Raw genomic sequence first — 25,615 nt, 5'->3', positions numbered from 1 at the left:
TTTTGGTTTTATATACCAATCGAACGGATCGTTCCTCAACGCGACACGAATTGATCCATAGCGGCAACTTCATACGAACCAACCAGATTTATCGGGGAACATCGAGGAACAAGACACAAGCAAAGCATTCACGACAATGTTTTTATTAACAATCTTTAACCCGGTCTTAACTAGCGAACTACGGATTACAGGTTTCGAGGGGGTCACTACCGAGATATGCCTTATACAACGTGCAGACCAGACAGACAGACAGACAGCATGCATGCAGACAAGACAGAGTACTTGGTGATGTTTCATGGACGAGAGGAAAGTGTCAAAAGCATGAATGTCGCTCGTAACAAGTGGATGTCCACGGATTCGAGCCCCCAGCTCGAACACGCCACGTGGCAAGATGGCGGCGCCGTACTCTTTTTCTCAAGGCACCGCGTGCGCACGCCCTCCTCAGCGTGTTCTGGCCCCACCCAATGTCGACGGCACAAGACCGTTAGATCGACGATGGGTTTCAGCTGATTTCTCTCAAGGTCCAGCATACAAATCCAGGCCCGGCCTGTTCACCAGACAAGGCCCAAATAGAGGTGCCGAGCTCCGCAGGCTGGGTCCATGGGATTCCAAGACGTCATCGAGCCATGAGGTGAGTATGGACCGTCAGAGGCTCCGTCGTTTCCTCTCTTGCCTTCCCGCTTTGAAGCCTGACTTCTCAACTCCGTCCTCTCAGTTTCTTTCTCTGCAGAATCACATTTTCTTTCCTTTTCTATGCTCGCCTCTCAAAGCCGACTGCCGTTTCTCTCACGGCAGAATCACCTCCTCATAAGAGTCGATCGCCGACTCGACGTGCAGGCCGCCTCTTGTCGTTTCTCTTGCCTCCTTCACAAAGCAGATCGCAGACAGACACTCATCATTTCTCTGTTGCCTTCCCTGCCTTTCTTTCGGCTCGTTCCTCACGAAAAACAGACACAGCTGTCCCATGTACAGCCGATCGGCGCCACCTCGGCGCTCACCCTTTCACCACAGTTTACTTTTTGTTCGCTCGCTTCGACCGCGAGCACGCCTCGAAAACCGACTGCTTTCCAAAACTGAACCTTTTCACGAGGTCCTCATTCGCTCGCTTCGAAGCCGAGCACGCCTCAAAACTGACTGTTTGCACAAATTGAACCTTTTTACGAGGTCTTCGTTCGCTAGCTTCGAAGCCACTCTCTCCTCCCCCTTTACAAAGCCGACAAACTCCTCCCCTTAGCTCCACCTCCCTCTCCAGGCTACTCCCCCTCAGTCGACTGGGTGGGGCTTATCGTCCGGAGAGGCGAAGGAAGAAGAGGGAGCTCTCGATCCACCACCACCGCACAAACAAAAAATAGCCTCTTACACCTCCCGACACACATGTAACGTCCATTTTACCGAACAACCTCGCTTAACATGCATTTAATGGGGGATCTGAGCTAATCCTATATTTAGTAGCCTGCTCAGGGCCATTTCCGTAACGATATACATATATATATATATATATATATATATATATATATATATATATATATATATATATATATATATATATATTGTTGTGGGCCGGGGGTTGGATGAGAAGACCACTGGGGGGGGGGAGCTTTCTCGGCTGCCACCAGACTCCCCAGAATTGTAGGCATCGCATACGGATAATTCTGTGATGCGGCGGGTCGCTTAACCGACCGTGGATACCAATAACTCAACCACGTGATTTAGGGTCCTCCGTCTGGTTAATCCAGTTACCCAAAAATAACCACGTAATTTCATTACCGGGGAACACGCCCTCGGTACGCCTTGTCCAAACTGGATCACTCTACCGGACCGGATCGGATGCAGCCGAGCGACGCTGCCAAGGACGTACCAGCTAAAAGGAACGGATTGTTCATAATAAAGTCCCGGCTAAGCTAGGATTCTAACCATGCTGGACCAATGAAGGAAAAGACAAAAACGAGCGGGGAACATTCCTAATAGTAATTTACTAACAATGGGCGAGGAAAAGTATGTGGTGCGATTAAGATTTATTGGGGTGTGCAAGCAGAGATGGGGAAGAAGGGTGTGGTGCGACAATAAACAAGCCACTTATAAAAGCAGATGCAGAGCAGACCTAACCCAAAAATAATAATAACAATCTTCTGCAGGCTTACTTATGTAGACAGGCGCCAGGACACACACAGGCGCGCACACACACACACACACACACACACACACACACACACACACACACACACACACACACACACACACACACACACACACACACACACACACACACACACACACACACACACAACCCGATGAAGAGGGATGGAGGCAAGACAGGAGACGAGGTTGAGGCTACGGATTCTCAGTACCTTGGTATAATTGATACGTGGTACCCGAACGCGCCACCAATACATTTCAGGGGGATGCTCCGTGGCACGGTATCCCCCCCCCCCGACAGCTGGCGCGTCGTCTCTTGCTTCGAGCAGCTTGCGTCGAGACCGTGGGCGTGAAGGAGGGGCTTGAGTTGGGAGGGTGGAGTCAGTGTCGTGTGGGCGGAAAAGAGGAGGAGCCTTGCGATGATGATAGAAGGAGGAGTCGAAGTGATGACGACAGAAGGCGGAGTCGAGGTCCACCTTGAGCGGAAGGCGAGGCAGGGCAGCATAGAGAGAGAAGGATCCGCTCGGACCTTTATAGGCCGCACGGGGCGGGCGGCCACCCCAAAACTCGGTGTCATCACCCGAATCGGGCGCTCTGATTGGCCCCGACCCTCTGCGCGGCAGTGCCGCGATGGCCGGAACCAGCAACATTACACTTCCGGCAAGGTGACGCCACGCCGCAAGGATGTCTTGCTCCGACCTCACGACATGATATGAATCGCTCACACCGAATTCCGCGCCATGAATCGCTTTGCACGAACCCCTGGGCCATGCCCTGATGACCGACCGAGAGTGGCGTCGGTCCCGCACGCCCGCTCGGACGCCCCGACCAGCGCTGGCCAACACGCCCGCTCCGTGTGCGCCAACGTGGCCCGAGCTATACAACATGCCTCTGCCCGATCGCAGCTTCGCTGGCCGTAGAGGCGAGAAGGTAAGATGTTATGGCGATCCCATGCACACACAGTAAGATGTGTCCATTCGTGCCCCGCTCTGCACGATAACAAAGTCGCGAGTGGCGCACGGCTCTGCCTTCGAGCACGTTCCGTACAGTGCACGTGGCCAGCGCTCGCGTTTACCCGATTCTGCTATTGTGTGCACGGGGCTACACCCGATCGATATAATTAGTCAAGAAGTGGGTTGAAAGGAACGCGCAGCTTGTGCCTTGCACACTCACATCCCGTGCAACGTGGCGTGGGGTTGCCTTTCTATTATCGGCCTCTGTACACATTCTGTGCAGCGTGGGCGTCGTGCTGGGTGTGTTTCCTGTCCATCGAGTCAAAATTACCGCTGTGAGTGTGTTTGGCAGGCTGTGTTTTCTACGGAGGGGTGTGGGTGTAATGCCTGCTTGACCTTTGCTGAGGACCCATCTCACAGCGAAGGGCGCACGTGGCTCAGATTTACCTCAGGAATAATCAGAAAAGAAGAGTAGGAATGAAGTTAGAAATGAAATGAAGAAGGAATGATGTAAGCAAACCCAGCTATAAGATCCTCGCAACGCACACCCCTGTTGTCCCACTAGACAAAAGGGAAGGGACTATCTACACGTATACTAATGGAATAACTGTCTTGGGACCACCATCTGTTGGATGCATGCGGTTCCGAGAACTGTAACAATGTATGTATATGTATATGTATATATATATAAATATATATATATATATATGTTGTTGCGGCCACGTGTACCTAGACAGCAGCTTGTCACTCGGGGATTAATCCCCGGTTGTCCTCGGTAGAACCGGACCTGGGGCCACCGCTCACAATTAACGTTGTGGTACGGTGGGTTGTTTAAAAATCATGAACGCCACCCAGTCAACCACGAGATCCAGTGTTCACTGTCTAATTATTCCGTTTAACTAGAGGTCACGTGGTCACCTGAGCGGGGAGCGCGCACTCGGCAAAGCACCAATGTTATCTCGATTAGATTTTAATTCGGGCGGCTGAGCGTTTTAACCGATGGTGCATGCCGATTATTTTTGGTCAAATCTGTGGTAATTACCTCCCAGTTTATCTCGGTTCGAACAATTCTAGACCAATGGAAGGAAAAGACAAACACGGACAGGTTGGAAATCGACAAATGGTATATTAATAATAAAATAAATAAATGGAAAGAACTTTTTATTTTCTGAGGTAAATGAAAGAATAAATTTCAAAGCAGAATCAATCAAAATGGCAGGAAAGGGACAAAGAGCAGATGCTTATCGGGGGGGGGGGGGGTTGACTTACTTATAGTTAAACACAGACATGGGTACCGAACAGATCATTCAGGGGGTGGAAAGAAACATCGCCCCGTCACTTACCCCTATGATAATGAGCCCTCTGCGTTCGCGGAGGTGCTCAATCATATGTCTGTTGCGAGCCAATTTATGTTTGAATTCTTGCCACTGGGAACCAAGCGGTGCTCGCCACACCCATTGCTCTTGCCGGGGGTACCGTGCATATTGCACACCTGGCCCCCGTGGAAAACAATTTGCAGCCAAATCCGTTCTGTTTCGCCGTCCGTGCTCCAGTGATTTATCTGTCTCGGGGGCGTTTACACGCTGGCCCTTCTGAAACCATTAACACAACGCCACCATCCGTGCTTGGGCGGTTGGCAAAGCACCGACCGTGCACACTCACGTACCTCGTACCCAAAGTCTGAGCCGGCGTGGTTTCCAATACAACTCTGTCCCGCTCAAGAGGCTCGCCACACCGGTCCGCTACACTAACCACTCCTCCCGTCCGGGTCGAGCCGTGTCCCACTCTTTCGTGTGCACTCATCCATGTTATGTCACATGCACTCTGCACATACTCCGGCACATTGGGCACTTCAAGAAACCCCAGGTCCTTCATTCCTCCCAAGCTCGACACACCCGATTGCATCATGTACGTGACCGGTCTCACCATGACTCACCTTCATTATACTCACCTCCTCCCGTTCTTCGAGCACTCTGTCACGCTGCAAATATAACACGTCCATGCATTCAATAATCTCTTCCTTTACAATACTACCTGTTTCTACCTGTTTTGCTTTAATTTCAATAATCTCAATTTTTACCTCATGCACCTCTTTAACCATCGTTAATTCCCGATGCCCCCCTTGTATTGCCCCCTCTAACGTCACCTTCGTGTTCTATTTGTGTTTCCATTTCCCGTTCCTTTGTTCCCATCGTCTGTCACCTCCTCCACTCTCTTCGTTAGTTTCTTGTGTGCCATTTTACATTCGTTTTTAATTCCAGTCATCTCTCTTGTTGTTTCCTTCTTGACGGCTCTTAACTCCTTTATCGCCCCTGTGTTCCTCTCCATTTGTTCCTTCAACTCATTCTGTCCTCTCGTCAGTCGTTCTCCCTCCTTCGTTATCTTCCCACTCTCTCCCATCAGTCTGGCCTCGCTCTCCCTCATCTCTTCCCGGACACCGATCCTACACTCCCTTACCTCCTCTTGTACCGCCGCCATTTCTCTGCCCATCGCTTCACTCATCTCCCTTTTTATTTCATCACCCATCACGTCCATTTTTCTGCTGTTTTCGTCCATTTTTCTTTTTCTTTCTTCGCTCGACATTTTCATTTGCACCATTAATTGCCTCATGAACAACATCATGTCATTCTCGGGCTGCACTGGTGGAGATAACCCGGCGCTCTGCGCTATCGGCGCCGCATTTTCCAGAGGCCGAGGGTGGGGGTTATGTTCCATCTCCCCCATTGCTTCCTCTTCACCCTTCATTGTGACTTCATGCGGGTCCTGGGTCAATTCCGTATTCATATTTACATCATCTACATGGCCCACCGGGACCTGCCCGTGTTGGTCCGCCAATGTTTGTCCCAATAAATTCAACTAAAATTTTGTCTAACCGCTCTGAATTTCGAGGTGCGTGAAGCGCACCACAGGTCGACGACCTAACACCAATTTATTGATCAAGGGGTTCGAAAAATCTCTCACCCCCTACACCAGTTGTTGCGGCCACGGGTACCGAGACACCAGCTTGTTGCTCGAGGATTAATCGCCGGTTGTCCTCGGTAGAGCCAGACCTGGGGCCACCGCTCACAATTAACGTTGTGGTACGGTGGGTTTTTTAGAACCACGAACACCACCCAGTCAACCACGAGTTCCAGTGTCCACCATCTAATTATTCGTTTAACTAGAGGTCACGTAGTTACCTGAGCGGGGAGCGCGCCCTCAGCGAAGCACCAATGTTATCTCGATTAGATTTTGATTAGGGCGGCCGAGCGTTTTAACCACTGGTGCGTGCCGACTATTTTTGGTCAAATCTGTGGTAATTACCTCCCAGTCTATTTTCGTTCGAACAATGGAAGGAAAGGACAAACACGGACAGGTTGGAAATCGACAAATGATTTATTAATAATAAAATCAATAAATGGAAATAACTTTTTATTTTCCGAGGGAAATGAAACAATAAATTTCAAAGCAAAATCAATCCAAATGCCAGGAAAGAGACAAAGAGCAGATGCTTGTCCGGGGGGGGGGGGGGGGGTTGACTTACTTACAGCTAAACACAGAGATGGGTACCCAACAGATTCGGGGGGGGGGGTGGGAGAATCGTCTCGCTCACCAGAAAGTCGTCCGTGAAGTGAAAACGTCCTAAAATGCGTGCGTGCGTGTCACGTCCGTCGCCAGCACCCATGCAGCTCCTCTTTACCCATGCCTTAAACGCCAGTCGAAGTCTGGAAGGCACTGGGATTGTCTGTCGTGGGTTTAGACCCTGGTGTTGTTGGTAACCGACCCGTGCCTCACTTGTTGGCGGCGCTGCTCACACCCACATGCGCACCACACGCTCGCTTGCCCAAGCACTGGGAAGGCCGAATTGTCTCGTTGGCGCTGGCCAGACACCCGCTTCTCGTTCTCTTCTCCCTCCCAGGCTTTCTTTCGCCTCCGCTTTCCCTCTCGCTTTCCTCTCTCCCGCTTTTCTCCTCTTTCGCTTTTTTTTTTTTTTTAGAACGCACCTCTTGTTCGTTTTATATCTCCGGGCCGTCTCCGCGGGTGCAGTCCGCCCCAAGCTCACCCTGCCACACTTGCGCATGGTTACCATGACGACCCGTGCGGTCTCAAAAAAGGCGGGCGTCGGAGCTCGCGAAAGATTGTTGCTGAGGAAGAATGGGGGTGGGCTTCAGAGCTCGTGAAAGAAATGTGTGTAAACGTGTCTGTCGTAAAGAAAAAAAAACTTCCCATAAGAGAGGGGATCTATCCTTTACCCTTCTCAATGCATCACATTTAAGATCCCATTAGACATGGGGATGGGGCTAATCTGAACATGCATTTAAGAAAATAACTGTCTGAGGACCTGGATGTGTGGATGCATTCATCAGACCGGATTCTGAAATCCGTAAATATATATATATATATATATATATATATATATATATATATATATATATATATATATATATATATATATATATATATAATATATATATATATCATAGACTCCGATAGAGAAGAACTGGAACCTCGCATGCTTGGGGTTTTTAACTTGAGTCTGAAGGATTAACTTGAGTCCGGGACTAAAATGACTTCGAAAAGGGCTAGAGACACGATCTCGGGATCCATATAGGGGATTTCAGGACGGCAAGTTCAATAGTGTCATTTTCAACACCACCTGAGGTCATCTTCAAGATCAAAAGGTCAAATGACTGAATTTTGGCATTTTTTGCCCGTTTTGTGTCTAACTCATAAACAGTGAGAGATTGGCTGATTGTAATAAGATGCAAGTGTGTAGAGCTGTCAAACTTTGATATTTATTGTCATATATCGTATTACATAAACATTATGTGCATGTCACAACACTATGCCTATTACAACTATGTCTATGTCTATCATAAGTTGGAGAGCTTTTCTTGCCTCCTGAGGCATCCCAAAGCTTTTTCTTTGTCACATTGAGGACATGAGCTTTCAATAGAATTTTAGTTAAAGTAGTACATGAAGCATTACTACGAGCTAAAGGTGCATCAACAGAGGATAACAGCTCAGCAAAATGAAATCGGCAACGCATTTTAGTCTTGTCATACAAATTATAGGCATTATGTACAAAAAAAGACGGTTGACATAGTCGGCACACTCAATCCACCTCTATTCAAATTATCTAGAAACTCAGATGACACCTCGTTACCATCTTCATCATCAATGATCTCCTCCATACTAGTGCTATCGCCATATTTATGAACAAGGTGTCTGGCCAAATAAACTACTTTATGCTTAAGGGCATCGTCAGACCCCAAGAGATCCTGAGTGTCTTGAGGAGTAATCTCGTCAATGAGTTCACTTCGCTCATCTAGATTTATGGAAGTTGTACAGTTTTGTCGCAATCAATCACACGAGAATGCGATTCGGGCATAATGTCCTGCTTAATGAGTGTTTGCAAATTTACAATATTAGCTGCAGCCATAATGTCAACTACATCAATGTAGATGTTTTCACCACTTCTTTGCCTGGCTTGGCCGAAAAACTTTTCCAAGGCTTCAACTGCAAATATAACAGGAAGAACGTAGTCAAAGTCTTTCTCTGCCAGAAGCAATTTGGCAGCATCCACATTATTACGTGTGGACACAGTGAAGGCTTCAGCAGTTTGCTGAGTAGCTTCAGCTTCAGTAAGCTTCAGCAGTAGCTTCAGCTTACGACCACCACCTCCTTGCCATGCACAGGTAGATATAATTTGGCAGGCCTGCTCCAGCCTAGTGAAACTTGTACAGTCTGCTGTCCAAGGCTGTCTGGATTCGGCGCGCAGATGGATAGCTGAGAAACGGTCTTTCACGTTCATCATCTTGAACCACTCACTCATTATCTGGGTGAGGATGATTGTGCCTTCGCTGATTCCCAGTGAATCCTTGAAGGTCTTTAAAGCAGCGACAGTCTTGTCATTGAACACTTGGCATACCAATGGTACGCTCTGGCGTTGAAGGGGCTTGGGGAAAACAGCGGTGTGCGTCAGCTTGGTTAAGCGAATAGGAGTAGCCCGGACGATCTCATAAACCTGAATGTCACTCCAGTAAGCTTTGTACTCATTACCATCTACGACAAATGAGAGTGTATTGCCATCAACAGTAATCCAGTTGCGAACATTTTTGAAGATGTGCACGTAGTCGTACACGAAGAACATAGATTGCTCTTGAATTGACAGCACTTGGCAACTTTCTGGTCCTCCAAGTTGTGAATAAACACTGCGGTTGGTATTGCAATTGTCACATATCAAAGAAATCACAGTACCGCCAGCACCAACTACAGCTGATGCAGCTTCGATAAGGAGTTCCTTCAGCTGATCGGCAGTTAGTTTTTTGCAGGGCAAACTGTGTAGAATATAGCGTGGACCACCAAAATGGCAGGCAACTTCAACAACCATAGCAATGTGAAGCAAGCATTTCGTGTTCACCACCCGCTGCTGCATTTTGAGCATATCCTACAACATGCCCTCCAGAAAATCGCAATGTCTCGACCAGCTTTACCTCGTCAAACATTAAATTGACCAAACGCTGCTGTGGTTTAAGCTGGTCGAACAAGGTTTTGAGGTTGGAGTCCTGCTGACTACTAGCAAGCATCTGTTTTACCTTTTTTTGATGGTAGAATGATTAAGCCGGATTGATGAATCATTTTGTATGCACTGGGTGATATGTTGTGAAGCTGCATTGCGAAAATCATAGTATCAGTATCAAATCGGCGACGATCAAGAGGTTTGAACATAAGATGCAGCTGCGACAGAAGGAAGGTGAAATGAGGAAGCTCGTGTGCCTCAGTCATCCAAGAGAGCTGGCTTATTACAAGCTGAAGAATTTCCTTGCTTGTGCATTCATAGGTGTTTACCTGGTCAGTTATGGATCTAATCTGGGACCATTTTGAGAGCAGGCTGTTCTGCAAAGGAAAAAGTCGTTGGGCACCTCAATTCCATCTTTCTCAACTCTATTCAAGAATAGAAATCCAAAAGGTGAGTGAACTTGTTGGAAATGAAAGAACTGCTTGACAGTTTGTCCAGTAGCATCAGTTATTGATAGGTAAAGGTTTTCCTGGTCTTTTATGACGTTAATGCCAGGAAAATAGGAACTGATTTAGCACAGAAGTGGTCGAAATCTTGGATATTTTCTGCAGCCTCATCAGCTGCCTGCATCTTCTTAGCTCTTGATTCTGACGTAGAAGATGATGTTGGGCGTGGGGCTGAGGTCACCTGCTTCAAAGCTGATTTTGGTACTCCAGGAAATATTAATGGGGGTTCTTTGGGTTGTTTGCCACCCCAAACTGACACCCAATCACAATTGAAATGTGTCTCACAAATATATATCTCCTCTAAGCACCTCAAGCTTTCTTTCTCATTTGGCATTGCCAATATCCATCTCTCCCTCTCCTCAGGATCTTTTGGGAAGGATATGACCTTTACATAAGGCGTCCTATCATAGTTTCCTCTACAACCAAAGCAGCTGCAACGACGTGGCAAATTGTCACCAAAGCAGGAAACAACACAAAGATCCTGTGAGATCACCAGCTGGACAGTTTCTGAAAGAGAAACAAACAAAACATACATTAGTTAACGATGATATAAATCAGCAAGTAGGTGCAGTAGGTGCACAATGTCATGTTTTGTCATAGACTTTTCAAAAGTTTTCCTCTATGAGTTAGACACAAAAACGGGCAAAAAATACCAAAATTCAGCAATTTGACCTTGAAATATGACATTTTGACCTTGAAGATGACCTCAGGTGCTGTTGAAAATGACACTATTGAACTCGCCGTCCTCAAAAACCCCGATATGGATCCCGAGATCGTGTCTCTAGCCCTTCTAGAAGTCATTTTAGCCCCAGACTCAAGTTAATCCTTCAGACTCAAGTTACAAACTCCGAGATCGTGAGGTTCCAGTCCTTCTCTATAGGAGTCTATGATATATATATATATATATATATATATATATATATATATATATATATATATATATATATATATATATATATATATATATATATATATATATATATATATTGAGTGAATGAAAAAGTGTAACTGTTGGAATTTTGGTCTGCACTTTGGTTATCCGTAGAAATTCAAATGGCAAATGGAGATGCTGGTGAAGATTTAGGTGCCTGGGAGGTCGAACCCCTTCCAATGGAGCTCCAAGATGCAGTCTCACTGATGCAGGAGCCAGAGCTGGCAAATGGCCTTGGAGGGAAGGAAGAGATTGGATTGACCATAGACATGAGACCGTTTGAGAAGGTGAATAAGCAGTAAAATCAACACCTGTGAGGATTTCTTGATTGTTATAAATTAAACATTGAAGCGAATAATGCCCATAACGGTGCTGTACTTCATGTGCCTGTGACAGGATATGCAGTCAAAGAGTCAGCGTTCAGTGGAAGATCTGCAGGTGAAGTCACAGCACACATTGCTGCTTTGTTTAATGCTCTCGGATTGCAAAGGAGGCAGGTGGTGATAAATGATTGTTGTTTGTACACATTTTATTAACCTGTTTTTGTTGTTTCTTCACTTGCATGCTATGAGTTGCTGCTTCACATTGACAACAGCTCAATTTGTTGTGGTTTCAACCTTGGGTTATTTGTCTTGAGGTTAGGCCAACACTTAATGTCTTTATTTATGAGTGCTCCTTTTGTGCTAGCAAGGTGCTGCATCTTAGCAAATGCCTTACGACAGGGCACATACTAGGCAAATTGCTCCATCTACCTTTTTTTTCTTAAACCCTTGTTATTTCGCCAATTTCACTACATTTTTATCGAGACTAGATCCTTCCTTTGGTGACCTTGACGATTTCCAAGTTGGATCCTCAACCCATAATTATTTAATTAACATTCAACGTCTTCAACGTTGGTCAAGTTTTTTTTCCTTGGTTAACTTGCTTAACTGGATTAAGAACATATTAAATCCCTGGACAGATTGAATAGTTTTATAATTGTTCATATTTTATCTCAACCCCATCTCCCTCCCTCATGCAACATCCTTCTTTTGTCTTTGAATTTATTGCAGTCTCTTCTTGCTGAGCGTACAAGTCTTCTGGCTGAGACCCGCCTGAACGAACAGGAATTGAGGGAGCAGGTTTGTGTTGTAATCTGTAGTTGGACTCTTTTTCACTCCCATTCATGTCAATCAATACCTTTGTTCATTGTCACACTAACCTCTGAACATGCCAATTCACCCATCCCATTGAAAGGCATCTACCTGAGAGTTATTTTTCAGAACTAATGAAAAATGCCTCTTATTTTAAAGATGTGTAGATACCCATGCATTGGGTTAGCTTATGTGTTGTTTGTGGATTTCTGTCTCCTTGTTTGGCATAGGTTCACAGCCTGGAGGATCAATTGAAGTCGTATGTTCGAATAACAGGAGTGACTGTTTATGACAAAGGTATATTCTATTTGCAATTCTTATCCTACAAGGTCCCATTTGTCCTCCAGCTTTTGTGGAATGGACACTTTGAACAAGCTAGCACAAAGATATCAGGTGACAGACCTTGTTTGCTGTGCCATCCCTTCTGAGCACCTGCCTGCATTCTACATGTTGTGATGCCAAATTCAAATTGCATTTGTGATGCTGATTTTTTTGCCAAATTCAAATTGCATTTGTGATGCTGATTTTCTCATTGTCTTCTCATCTCCTTGGATAACATAATCTTGAAGTATTTCCATCTATCCCCCAATTTTCCATTTGAAACATTGCCCCCACATTTGTGGTTTCAACATTTGCAGGGTTTTCCCCAGAATGTATCCCCTGTGAATGTCGGGGTCCTGGTGTATATACATGATTGAGGCTCGTGAAATAGCTGGAGCAGAATGAAGGAAGCAAAATGGAAAGGGGAAGTGAGAGAAACACCAACAGCAGAGTAGAAGTCAGAATGAGATCAAGCGAAGTGGGAGAAGGACACATGGGGGTGAATAAACTGCACACAAGCTGAATGAAACACAGCAAGAAGAGGACAGGGAAAGTGGGGATGAAACGGAAAAGGAACAAACCAACCGCCAATTAACAAACGAAAAGAAGTGAGGGAGAGGGGGAAAATGCAATAACCTGGAAAAAGAGAGTGCTTGGGAATGCGGTCATCTGGGGTATAAGAGGTCATAAGTATGGATGGTGGATGACCTGAGGTAGTGTTAAATAGCTGTCTTGAAGCCTTGCAGGGAAGAAAGGGAATGAACAGACTGGGGAAGTTGGTTCCACAGGTGAGAGAAAAGGTGAACAAATGAGTGGACATGAGCAGTGAGCCTGAATTTTGGGAGTTCAACAAGAAGAAGGTTACTGGCAGACCATTGTGCCCTGCAGAAACCTGGGCAGGACAGAGCCAAGATAGGGGAGAGGGTGCATGACCAAAATGATTTGGGAGAATACCGAAAGATTACCAATCTGTCTGCAATGCCAAAGTAACAGGCATAGACACTCGGCTTAGTCAGAGGCGATTCCAATGATTTTAATGGCTTGACTTTCCATGGCATCAAGAAGGGCAAGGTATGAGGCAGGGGAGAAAGGGGTCCAAAGGGGAGAGTCCAAAAAGTCAAAAGGGGAGAGTGCGAATCAAGCTGCGAATGAAGGCCTGAATATGTATCTTATTGTACATTTTATAAATATACCAGCTTCATAACTACAACATTGTTGGACAATATTACCTTCATCGACTCTCTTGTCTTGCCCTCTTCCTTTTTCCTTACACCAACATTGTTCAGGAAATTATTAACTTCCCCTTGCTCCACTGTTCCTTCTGCATCTTCCTGATTTGGCCAGTTGTGAGGCCACCTAACCAGCTTGAACTTCCTGTACCTTCTTGTGTTCCTGCAGGGATGGTAGCTGCAGCTGCAGCAGCGGCAACTGGAGTTGGAGAAGATCCAAAGGAGCCTGAGCCAACAGAGGTTGCGTATCTACGGAAAGTGTTATTTGAATACATGATGGGACGGGAGACGAAGGTACGATGGTATTGCTTTCATGAACCACTAGATGAACAGCATCCCAAAAACATTGCCATATATCGCAAATATAAATGTACATTTTAGACAGGAATATTTTTCATTCCATCTTGAAATGGATTGCCATTTTGAATGGTATTGTTTGTATAACATGGAAGGAAGATTGTAGATAAACGACGTTGGTGCTGCTGTCATTATTAGTGATAGAAAAAGTGTGGGAGAGAAAAAGTGTGACCAGTAGGTTAACCCTACACTTGACCCTAACAAGAATTTCATATTTGAACATCGAACTAATCGTCTTAGGTTGTGGCTTCACCAACAAATTTGTGCTGTGCTGGCTTTGTGGCATCAGCTTTTCTATTTACCCATCATGCGGAAACTTGGGATGAAAAGTCAACCCTCTAGCTCTGGTGGTCAGGCACATTAAGAGAAAGGTTGCATATGATGTACCATTATATTGTTACGAATTCTGGCCCGTCCGGCGTGCGAACGACCGTGTGTAACCAATAGCGGCCACTTCGCCCACCGAACGTGCAATTCAGTCGTGACCATCCGGGAACTACCGCCAGGAGCCAGTCACGGGTGGGGGTTTAACCTCACCACAACTCAGTCCGCATTCTACCCGCGCGAAATAGGGTCCGATCGCCGAATGGTCGATTTACCTAAGTACCCACGCGGATAGCGTACCGAGGAGTTGTACCACGCCACAGGTCGACTCCGGACACGAACCGCTTAAGCGGCTCGTTCCATACTACAGGGATAACCGAGCGGAGTTATCATCGACCTTGACGGTTCAGATTAGTTACCGGGTGTTTTAAACCCACTGTTAATCCCTTACGTGATGCAAGATGGAGATTCAAACAAAGGAAAGGACGCAGCGAAACGGGGAACAATTGGACCAGCACATTTATTACGGAAGCACGGAAGGCACGTATATTACACTCAAGCAAGAAAACACAATAAAAGCAAGCAGATCTGCAATTGAATATGATTTACACAGCAACACTTATAACTGTTCTACTTTTCAAGACTGGCGCCACCCACAGACATTTACACAAAACCCCAAAAGAAAAGGAAGTCGCGACTTCCCTTAGCGCATCGAGTCCTTGGCGACCGTAACTCCGAGCCCCTCTGGCATGGTCCACTGGGCTCGTGCCTCGCGCCTGCACGTGTCGTCCGCCCGACAGGAACAAACGAACAGAACCTCCGACCAGGAGCAATCACCACAACTCTCAACAATTCCCCTTTAGGGACAAGGGAGCGACGTTTTCGTCGACCTTCACGCCCACAACTCTCGACAATCGACCGAACGAACCAAGAGCAAGGACTCTCCACACCCATGCCTTTTGTAGGGTCGGGCTCCGCCCTTCGCTCCGCCCCACGCCCCGCCCCATTTCTGGCTCCACCTCCCTTCTGGAAGCTTCCCAAAAGGGGCGTGCCCTCTCGTCCCCCCCTCCCCGCGCCGTGTGGGGGACGAGGAAAGTCAGTTTCGGCTCGGGGCCAGGGAATTATTCCCCCAAAATCAGGCCCCCACCTTTTTTCACCTTTGACCTCTGGCTCAAATCGCACCTCCCTCATGCCAAAGCGCGGGAAAAGCAGGACGGAAAATCCGGTGGGAGTTTCGGGCGGGAGATGCCCCTTCGCACCCCGGGTTGCTGCTGCCACTCCGCTCCTTTCATCCGTCCCGCGGAGATCGTGACCGCACGGTGCTCGTTGAATGGCGAGTGGTTAAGATGTCGTAGTGTAGTTGTGGAAGGTGGTGTCGTGGTGTGAATGGCGTGATTGTTGGCGTCGTGTAGTGAATGGTGTGATTGTTGGCGTCGTGTAGTGAATGGCGTGATTGTTGAGATGTTGGTTGTGGTGATGTTCGTTGTTGTTCTTGCACCAAATTAATGACAGCAAAAGAAAATCGGCTAATTGAAGAATTGCAGCCGGAATGGATCACACATATTCCCTCTAAACAACGGGTTTGGGCTAACTACACATGAACTTACCGATATTTCTCACCTGAGGACCCTTTATGGTGTAATGCGAATTTCCACAGCCGTAATAATATCAAGCCCTAATCATTTTTGAAGTTATATTTCAAATGCCATTGTGCGGGAAAAAAAAAAAATGATGCCTCCTTATCATTTGGTGATGGCATCTCTGTTGGCTGTGCCAAAAAGAGTTGATGCAAACAGCTACTATGACTGTTACATTCTATTTAGATTCCTATTTTCCCATGATCCTTTAGTTTATACTGTGCTGTATTCGGACAGACAATCGTGTATAATCGTCTTAAGGTGTTTCACAATTCCCTGCCATTATACATTCTTCCGACTATGAATGCAATATCCTACAATTATTCATCCCTCATCGGTCGTGCAATTGCAGCTAGAAACTCTTCTTCCTTGTTGCATTACCTCTAAAGATAATCTTCACAATCGCATCAATTATGGGTTTTCATTGGCATCGATAGCAAAGGTATCACGGACAAGCATGTGCAAAACATATTAATCAAAACACCATATACAGCACAGGCAGCACAATGATATCGGCCTTTGCCAAAAAATATATATATCTCCACATGGATGCATTGTTATGAGGAGAGGCCACCAATGGACCTTCATAAGGCATAACCAAGATGGTCTCCTGAGCCAAACGTACTCTCCATCGACTCGGATTTTCCCTGTTGCTTTCTGCACTTTCAGAACATTGCATTATTACCCCACACATGCGAAGCGAAAAGTGGGGTGAAGCAATTTGCTCATGCCTGTGAACGTCAGTTTATGATTGAGGAACAACGTCTTTAAATTTAATGTTATATTTTGAACATGAATCGGAAAACAAACCAGCTGCTTAACAGTGCTTGGTCTCTGAATTTGTCCCGTCCTTGTTTGTGGAGAAAGGAGCAAGATGATTTTTTTTCCTCTGACTATATAGCAATCAAACAACATTGAAAATCATTCCAAACAGGTAACTTACTGCTTTTTAAGGACGTCATAAAGGGCACAAACAACACGCAGGGAGAACAAATGTAACGTGTTCGATAAGGAGGTGTCAAAGACACCACTTCAACGGTGGAAAAACAGCAGTAAATTCCAGAATTAATTTATTTATGTGACTTTTACAATCTTTATTTGATTTCAATTCAATTATAAACTTCAACACTGAATAACACGAATCGCCTTCTTGTCATTCCGTTTAGCAGTACTTGGACATGTTCTTTGTGGTGGTGTCGAGTAAAACCTCGCCGTCTGCACTTATCTTTTCGACACCCTTTCTCTCCCTCCATGCTGATATTTCTGCCCCCCTCCCCCCTATTTAAACTCATTGGGTTTCACAAGTTTTTAAACACTTTCAATTTTTGAATAACAATAGTTTCCTTACTTTCACATTTTGTGTTAAATTATAACACTGTATAGCCGAAAAATAAAATTTGAAAATTTACATTCTGCGTCATCTGGCATCGGCTGCATCGCTGCATCATTGTCTTCTGGCAGCTTCTTTGCGGCGGTTGGTGACTTGCGGCCCTTCATTTTTTGTGATGAAACTTTTTGGATACTGCATTATTGCAGTTATTTAACCATGGGTCCAAAACATCCATATCTAATTTACTTACATGTTATAAATTGTTCGCAATTTCGCCATTCACGGACGTTTACAGGAACGTAACCCCCACAGACGGCGAGGTTTTACTGTACAAGACTGCTTCAACAGCGTTAAACTTCCGGATTTTAAAAATTTTTTTAAACAATCTTTCAAAATCATTCTTTTATTAAAATTAAGGCATACACTTGAACCTTGCATGGGGTATCGTGTTCTATGAACTCTCTGGTTAGAGACCAACCTGACCAACACAGGGGGCCTGCTACACATCCACCCTGTTTAGGTTTCCGTTACCAGTTCATAAGAACTTTAAATTGCAGAGCCAGAAATGCATCCATGGATTGATTTTTTCTCCAAGGGGGTTGTGGTTAGATGCTTATAATAAAAAAAACACGCTTCTAAAACCCCATGTAGGCCGATTGATGCTGCCGTTAGCAGTGTAGCAGTTCACGCTGCACGAGATGGTGAGAGTTCTGGTTTTTTTTTGTTTTTTTTTTGCTGACCTTAATTGAGCCGGTTTACCCATTCAATGTAGATATTTGTCATGCCGGCTGCAACTGTGTGCACTTTTATCACAAACTGGCTGTTTTAAATACTCTCTCACTGTGGTTTATGATCACGTGCTCCATGTGTGGTGATCTACTACGAGTTTCCCTGAACGTCTCCTCCATCTTTATCTCAATAGTTGTTTTGTTTTTTTTCCTGTAAAATAATCTCTTTTGTCAAGTTACACATTTTCTTTCTCTTTCAAGGGTACATGAGGATATGCCAGAACTAGGATGCAGGAGGAGGTCATTTGGCCCATCAAGCCTGCATTACATCACCACTACATTGATTCAGTTTAACAATTTATCAACATAAATTCACTGTAGGGAGGGATACAGGGGGTTGGACGAGTAGGGATGAGAACAGTGGGGCAAGCACCTACGTCGCCTTTCTCATATATGAAGTTCCATTGCCTTCAGCCGCTCCTTGTAGCTTAGTCGAGCCAGCCCCTCTCTATGGCAGCCACATCTTTCCTCAAACATGGTGACCCAAACTGTAAAACAATATTCTCGATGAGGTTGCGCTAAGTTCCTGTACAGTATTAAGACTACTACCTCCTTTGATTTACAAGTTTTCCTCCTATGAATATAATGTAAAACGCTCTTAGCTTTAACTATGGCTGCCTGCTTATCCCTTGTATCTATTACCACCCCCAGATCCTTCTCCTGTGTGACACGCTCCAAAATTACCCCTTGCATCATGTAATCTCTATTTTCATTGTTCTTCCCCATCCCCAACACCTTACACTTGCTCAGGTTAAATTCCATCTTTTTTTTTTTTTGTATACCTTGGTCGAGGCTCGTATGAGAGCTAACACACAACTCACAGCAAGGAAGCATGAGACAAGAGGGGCGGGAGTGGAAGGGACAAAACAGTGGGGAACAGACACATTAGGTGAACTGTGGAAGGGAGAGGGATGGGGATGGGACGGGGAACATGGCGAAGAGAAGATGGAACATTACAGGGACTTTCAGGAAGGAAAGCAGGAGAATTGAAGGAAGTGGGCTTGGGTGGATTATCGGGGGTAGAAAAGATCGAGGATTTGGATGGGGGATGATAAGAGGTGGTGGTGAACAGCTGTTTTGAAAGCCTGGAGGGAAGAATGGGAAAGAATAGAGTGAGGAAGTTTATTCCAAAGGCGGGAAAAAAGAGGAATGAAAGAGTGAAGATGAGCAGTGATTCGTGATTTTGGTAGTTTTACCAGAAGGGGGTTGTTGGCGGACATTGAGCGCCCTGTGGAAATGTGGTGGGGACAAATCGCAGAGAGAGCAGGTGGGGCAAGGCTGGAGAGGAGTCGGTAGAAGACAGAGAAAGACCACCGACCAACCTGCGGTGATTGAGTGAGAGGCCCAAAGACTCAGCTTCATTGCGGGAGATGCCGATGATCTTAAATGCCCTGGTTTCGACAGCGTGAAGCCGAGAAAGGTGGGAGGCAGGAGCACCAGCCCAGAGGGGAGAGCAGTACTCCATCAGGCTACGGACAAAAGCTTTGTAAGTGGTCAGGAGCTCAAGAGGGCCGAGGAAGGACTTTGCACGACGGAGGATTCCCAGTCGGCGACTGGCTTTTGAGGCGAGGTTGGAAATGTGACTTTCCCAGGAAAGGTCATGGCAGATAGTGAGACCCAGAAGCTTGAAAGAAAAGACTTCTTCCAGAGGATTGTTGAGAAAGTGGATGGGGGGGGTTTTCTAAACGGTCCTTTCGAAGAGACATGGTGAGAGTGTGAGATTTGTCTGGATTGAAAGACACGTTCCATGTGTTGGACCAGTTTGTGATTTTATCCAGATCTGCAGTGAGCGAAGAAGCTGCTGCTTGCCGGTCTGAGGGATGACAGATGGTACGGCAGAGGGTGGAGTCATCGGCAAAGAGAAATAGAGGATTTTCCAGAGAGTCCGAGAGATCTTCCAGTTTTTTGCCCATTCTATGAAAGTATCTTGACAATCCTGAATCTCACTAACCCCCCTTCCTGCAGCCTGACCTCCAAGCTTGGTTTCATCTGAAAATTTGGGAAAGCCTACTCTTAACCCCACTATCAAAATTATTGATATAAATTATGCCTCACTGGTTGTTGCACCATGTGACCATACAATGTGAATATTTGAAGTAGAGTTCACCATCTTTGCTGGAAGCAAACAAGGAGTTCTGGAAATTTGTACATGATAAATTTAATGGTTTGAAAGATTTCAGAGATTTTTTAAAAATGAAGTGTTTGGCATTGGCATAAAGAATGTAAAGAAAACGAAACTTTTGGGGGATTAATCCAATTTCTGTACATATCTTCCAGCAAAAATTGAAGAAACATATTTGCTGTGAGGTGGAAATACCATTTTCTTTTTTGAGGAAATTGTTTTTGTCTAAGGACGAAACCGATGATGTCCGAGATGAGTACATCCACGTTTGTGACAAGAGCACTCATACGGCTATAAGTAGAACGGCACTCGGTAGAGCGCACATCTCCGCCAGGCTGAACAGTTTACGTTTTGAATCCCACTGAAAAGTTGGATCTGGATCTGGACCTGAACCAGAATCAAATTGGCTTGTTCTCGTCACCGAACCAACTCATCCACCAAGTTTTGTCATAACTCGTCCACAACCTTTTGATATGTCTTTATATATATTTTGGCCCCATCTCTCAATGGTGAAGAATTACTTATTAATAAAATTAATTCCCATTTTTGGATCTTTCATCAAAGTCTAATCAATTTATCCTTGTTACACACCCAACCTGTCCACCAAATTTCATCTGAATCCGTCCACAACTTTTTGAGATATCCTGCTGACAGACAGACAGGTGTAAAAACATAACCCCTGTCCATCTTCGGTGCAGAGGTAACTACATTCTACTACTAAATATATGTACTCACAGCTATATTACTGTGTATGAGTTGAGTACATTTATATGTCTACGAGTAACTGTGAATGCATCCATATAATGTGAAAGACATACTCAAAGCTATGAGTATGTGCAATGTGCATGTGGCAAGAGCACCTTCACAGCGATAACTATGTTCTACTTTGAACTTGAGAGACATTCACATTGTACTTACGTACTTGATAGACGTACTCATATCTTGCTAAGGAGAGGGCAGAGCTTGGACTGCGTGCTCCTGCCTTCTTGCTAAGAGGGTCGGAGCTTTCTGCCCCCTCTTGCTGAGAAGAGGGGGTGGTTATGCCATAAAGCAAGCAAAGTTGATTTATATATAGGTTTCTTGGCCATGTCCTCCTCTTATTCTCTTGGCTTGCGTCGTTATTTTCTCAACTAGCCGCTGCTTTACTCCTATGCTGCTTAGAGTCTGCCTTCTTCTGCCTTCTGCATTTTCTTCGTAGCATTCCTTATCTTCCACCATTGTCTATTTATGCCTTGGATTTACATCTCACTGGAATATATTTACTCTTTAATCTCTACATTTGCTCCTTGAAGGTGACCCATTTCTCTGATAAATCTCACTTGTATGGTTTTCTTCAACACAATCCCACTCTTATGCAATGTAGCCACATGGAATCTGTATGGAGAATATGAGCCAATAGACAGAATTATTGAGCACTTGTGTTGTGTTCATTTCGGCAGTCTCTCATTCTTGACAGTGCACTTCACTGCACGAGTTCGCAGGAAGGACCAGACAGGCAGGTGAAGCACACTCATTGTGTTTCATGTGGGAAGAGCTATGAAGTGCCGTCACATTGGTAGTTTACGATATTCTACTCTGTGTTGTGTGGAGGAGCCTTCCTACGACTCTTACTGTGTTGTGCTGAGTACAAACTATTCGCCGTGACCCGTTCTGTATTTGAATGGTTATTGTCCCCAAACCAGGTGTCAACCCAGCTGGGGGCTTGTATTTTGGGTCGTATACATCCAAACGCAGCTTCCACTCGCATTCCTTTCATATTCGGCACCTGCATGCAAATAATATCTGGGCATGACGCATGACGAATGATTTTTCGATTGGATTCGAAAGTCATGGGACACTTGATTTTATTTCCAAATTTTGAGAATTAAATAAATTACGGGAGAGAAAAACAGGCTTTTGGGATCAATTAATTATTTATAAACACCACTATTCCCACAACCAACAGGCAACTTGAATTCGTTATTCACTCGTGAAGAATCCTGCCTTATGGACGGATGGGTTAATTTCCCCCAGAATTAGACAGGATGACCTGTAATACCCGCCTCCACTGAGAGCGACGTGACACGATACACATTTATATAGAGAGAATTGGGGTGCTCCCACCACCCTGAACCCCGGGACAATGAATGTTTATTTCTTTTTACCACCTAAAAGCTCCCCGTACAACCACTCGTTTTCAGCTCATTCCTTCCAGAGTTTAGGGAGTGAATTAAAGTCAAACAAACACCCAGACACTTCTAGAACTATATATAGTATGTTTGCCATCTTCACTACCTATGTATCACCTTGAATTATTTATTTATATGCGCTTTCCATCTCCCACCAAGATTGGCGTTTGCTTAAGATGTTAGGGTCTTGAGTTTGAGCCCCTTTTGTTCCGTTAATACCAGGTGGGTTGACTCAGCCTGTCATCCTGAGGTCAGCAAAATGAGTACCAGCTTCCTGGAAATAGGGGGCATTGCATGAGCAGCACATCCATGCTCCCAGAAATGATTCAACCAGCAGCTACAGGCTGCATATGAAATAATAATAATAATAATAATAACCTCCCACAACCTAAATACCACCTTGAATTATTTCTTTATTTATATTCACTTTACCATCTCCCACTACCTACTTTAAATAATTAATTAATTGATTGATTTAGTAGTTTAAATGCAAAATCTACACGTCACATTTTACAATGAGATCTTGTATTTTTGTTCGTGTGAAATAGTCGTATTCCGATGGGTTCTGTCATTTTTTGTCACCAGTTCCAGTTTTCATCAATCCAAATGACCTGGAACAGATCTATTCAAAATGCAATACTTGTAATCTGACTGAACGTTAATCCCTCTGGAATGAAAGCATGATGAAATGGGAGAACTGTGATAATGCTTCCTTCTCCTGTTTGATAGCGTTGTAATAACAACATTATGCAATTTCCCCACTTCCCTCTTCCATCTCCCCTATCCCCACCTTGTCCAAATCCTTATATTCCTTACATAATAGACTCTAGCTAAGGTGATCACGACAGTTCTACGTTTCCCCGATGACTTGGCACAGAAGGTGCTGGAGAGAGAAGAGGTAAAGAGCACGGTGAGTTCTCCTGCATTGTTTTTGTTCTCTTGATGCTACAAAACAGTTGGAATCGGGACGGTAGAAAGTGGCCACCTCGTTTGAAAGTAGAGAGGGAAAAATGGAGATAGAATTAGAAATGTGTTCCTTGGCAGCCGTGCAGATGGGCACCGTCTGTCCTGTCCACGGCCCTGAGGCACGGCCTGCCGAGAGCCAATTACACGAGTCTGTTGGCGGCAAATGCAATGCACCAGCACATTAATGCCGCTAGCCAACAGTCACCATATGCTTAATGGCTTAATATGCTATGGAAATTTATGATGTCCATGTTATTGAAATAAATTGATGACATTTTCTTATTTTGTAAAAGTAAAACTTGTGGATACTTCAAACTCTGCCAATATGCACAGAACTATCGGGTAAGTGAAGATATGCAGATTTTGCAGATGGTGCAAATATGCTTTTCGTTGAAAGCACAGCAACTGTAATTAAAAGGATTTTGTTGTTTTCTTCCTTATTAGTTTATTCTCAGAAAATTTCCCATTCCCTCTGACAACTATGATCCAAGAAATGCGAGCATACCATACCTGGGACTGCAAAGCACCGATGATGACTCTGCTGTGATTATCGTTCATTGCTTCGGTATTGTTCCTTTACGGGCAAAATTACACCAGCAAGAGGTGCAATAAAACGTCCACATTAATGATGTCATCTTGGATGTTTAATCGGCTTTTGTTAAGTCGCACGACGCCTCAAATGCCATGCTGTCTTTGTTGATATTTCATTTGACCTTAGCTGCAGAGCGTGGCTCTGTCATGGGTCGTGCACTTGGTTCCTCCCACCTCGGTGAGCAGCAGCATCATAGGTCAGGATACTTGCTGTCACCTCGTCTCTTCTTATTCCTCACTGTTGCGCCGCATGTTTGCTCCCACTGGCCCTTACCGGTGTGTCGCATAAAGCCACTATCCACATGGACATCATCTCATCAGACTGCGAGTGGAAACAATTTCTGTGAAGAATTCCCATGCCTTTCCTTTTGGTGGGTGCATGTGTGTAATTTCGTGCCAGCTTGGCTGGGTTACCTTGCAAGTCCATCAAAAGACTGGTAGGATCATCAAACATGGTGTACACGGCGTTGCCGCTACCTTCGTGTGATAACCTTTTCCAGGTCGTACGTCACGATGACTGCACAGTTGGAATGGCCGCCTCAGTTTGCACACTTATCCCTATATGCTGTTTACATTTTTTTAAACAAATCTGCATTTTGGCACAATATCGCACTTCATTTGCAGTACAACACCCTGTCAAAGAAAAGTAAGTGAAGTGGACACACCGACATCCTCAACTACTTCGTCCAGTATAATCACCAAGGAATGGCCTGGTTAACTATTCCAGATCAGGGTGCAAGCTTGATGTATGTATGGGTTGTCAGACGCACGTGGGACCTTCAGATGTGTTGCTTTTGCTAACAAAAACTAGAGTGAAGTGGATGGTGCGCCATCACAAATCCCCGCGCTTCCCGCCTCAAGCAAAGTTGTATGATGACGAAAGCTTCTACCAGGATCGACCCGATATCAAATTTTGCGTTTCAAAAAAATTCCGTTTTGACCTCCGCGACCCTAAGTCCGCAGTCCCTGGGGCATGAACCAGGTGTCAAAGCCTTAAAACCATTACATGTTTCATCCTTCCCACAATGTTGATTACATATCCAAAGTTTCATGAAAAAACTGTTTTAAAATGTGCCCGTAATTGCATTTTTTGGTGCTTCACCTTTTGATCCTGCCCCCAGGGGGCATGGCCAAAATGATCTTGCTCTCGCACATTCTTACCATGTGGTGATCATTACTACGTTTAATGAATTTCTGCCCAACTGTTTAAGAGGAGATAGCGTGACGGAAGGATGGAAAAACAGACGGACGGACGGAAAGAGCTGATTACAATGTCCCCCCCCCCCATTTTTTTTTTCAATAAGCATGGGAATAATGATGCAGGGATTTTTATTCTTGAATTCGAGATAGCTGAACTTTCCTGTTTCGCTATCGTAATGGCATTGATGTTTTATAAGGCGTTGTTTCATGTCTCTGTTTGCCTTTTAGGAGTCACGACTACTTTGGGAACACTTTGGCAGCAAATAACTGCAGGGATGGCAGGATAGCGCAGTTGTTAGCTCGCTCATATCTGGGTTGTCTGGTCGTAGATTTGTCCCTCCGTGAATTTGAATCCTCCTTAAACTACCATCTTAGACTAGTGCACAGGTCATTTGAGTGTCGAGGGGGAGGGTGGGGTGCT

At 45.1% G+C, this 25,615-nt stretch overlaps 1 protein-coding gene across 3 annotated transcripts in view; it reads left to right on the top strand.

Annotated features, from left to right (window-relative positions):
- LOC147021305 (uncharacterized) overlaps window positions 1-25,615 on the top strand; it is a 64,511-nt gene that overhangs the window by 37,138 nt on the left and 1,758 nt on the right. For 2 of the 3 annotated variants that reach the window (XM_085891125.1, XM_085891124.1), the window contains 6 exons: window positions 11,143-11,315; window positions 11,425-11,466; window positions 12,081-12,149; window positions 12,392-12,458; window positions 13,881-14,005; window positions 23,261-23,347. In XM_085891125.1, the coding sequence (XP_085747251.1) occupies window positions 11,143-11,315; window positions 11,425-11,466; window positions 12,081-12,149; window positions 12,392-12,458; window positions 13,881-14,005; window positions 23,261-23,347 (563 nt within the window). Of the gene's footprint in view, window positions 1-11,142; window positions 11,316-11,424; window positions 11,467-12,080; window positions 12,150-12,391; window positions 12,459-13,880; window positions 14,006-23,260; window positions 23,348-25,615 lie in introns of those variants that run through there. The other variant, XR_015060747.1, reaches the window with a different exon arrangement.

The sequence above is a fragment of the Eptatretus burgeri genome, chromosome 8, assembly GCF_056783735.1.
Source record: "Eptatretus burgeri isolate ZD-2024b chromosome 8, Ebu_testis_v1, whole genome shotgun sequence".
NCBI lineage: Eukaryota > Metazoa > Chordata > Myxini > Myxiniformes > Myxinidae > Eptatretus > Eptatretus burgeri.
Note: the sequence above shows the minus strand (reverse complement) of the source record. Positions and strands in the feature narration are given on the sequence as shown.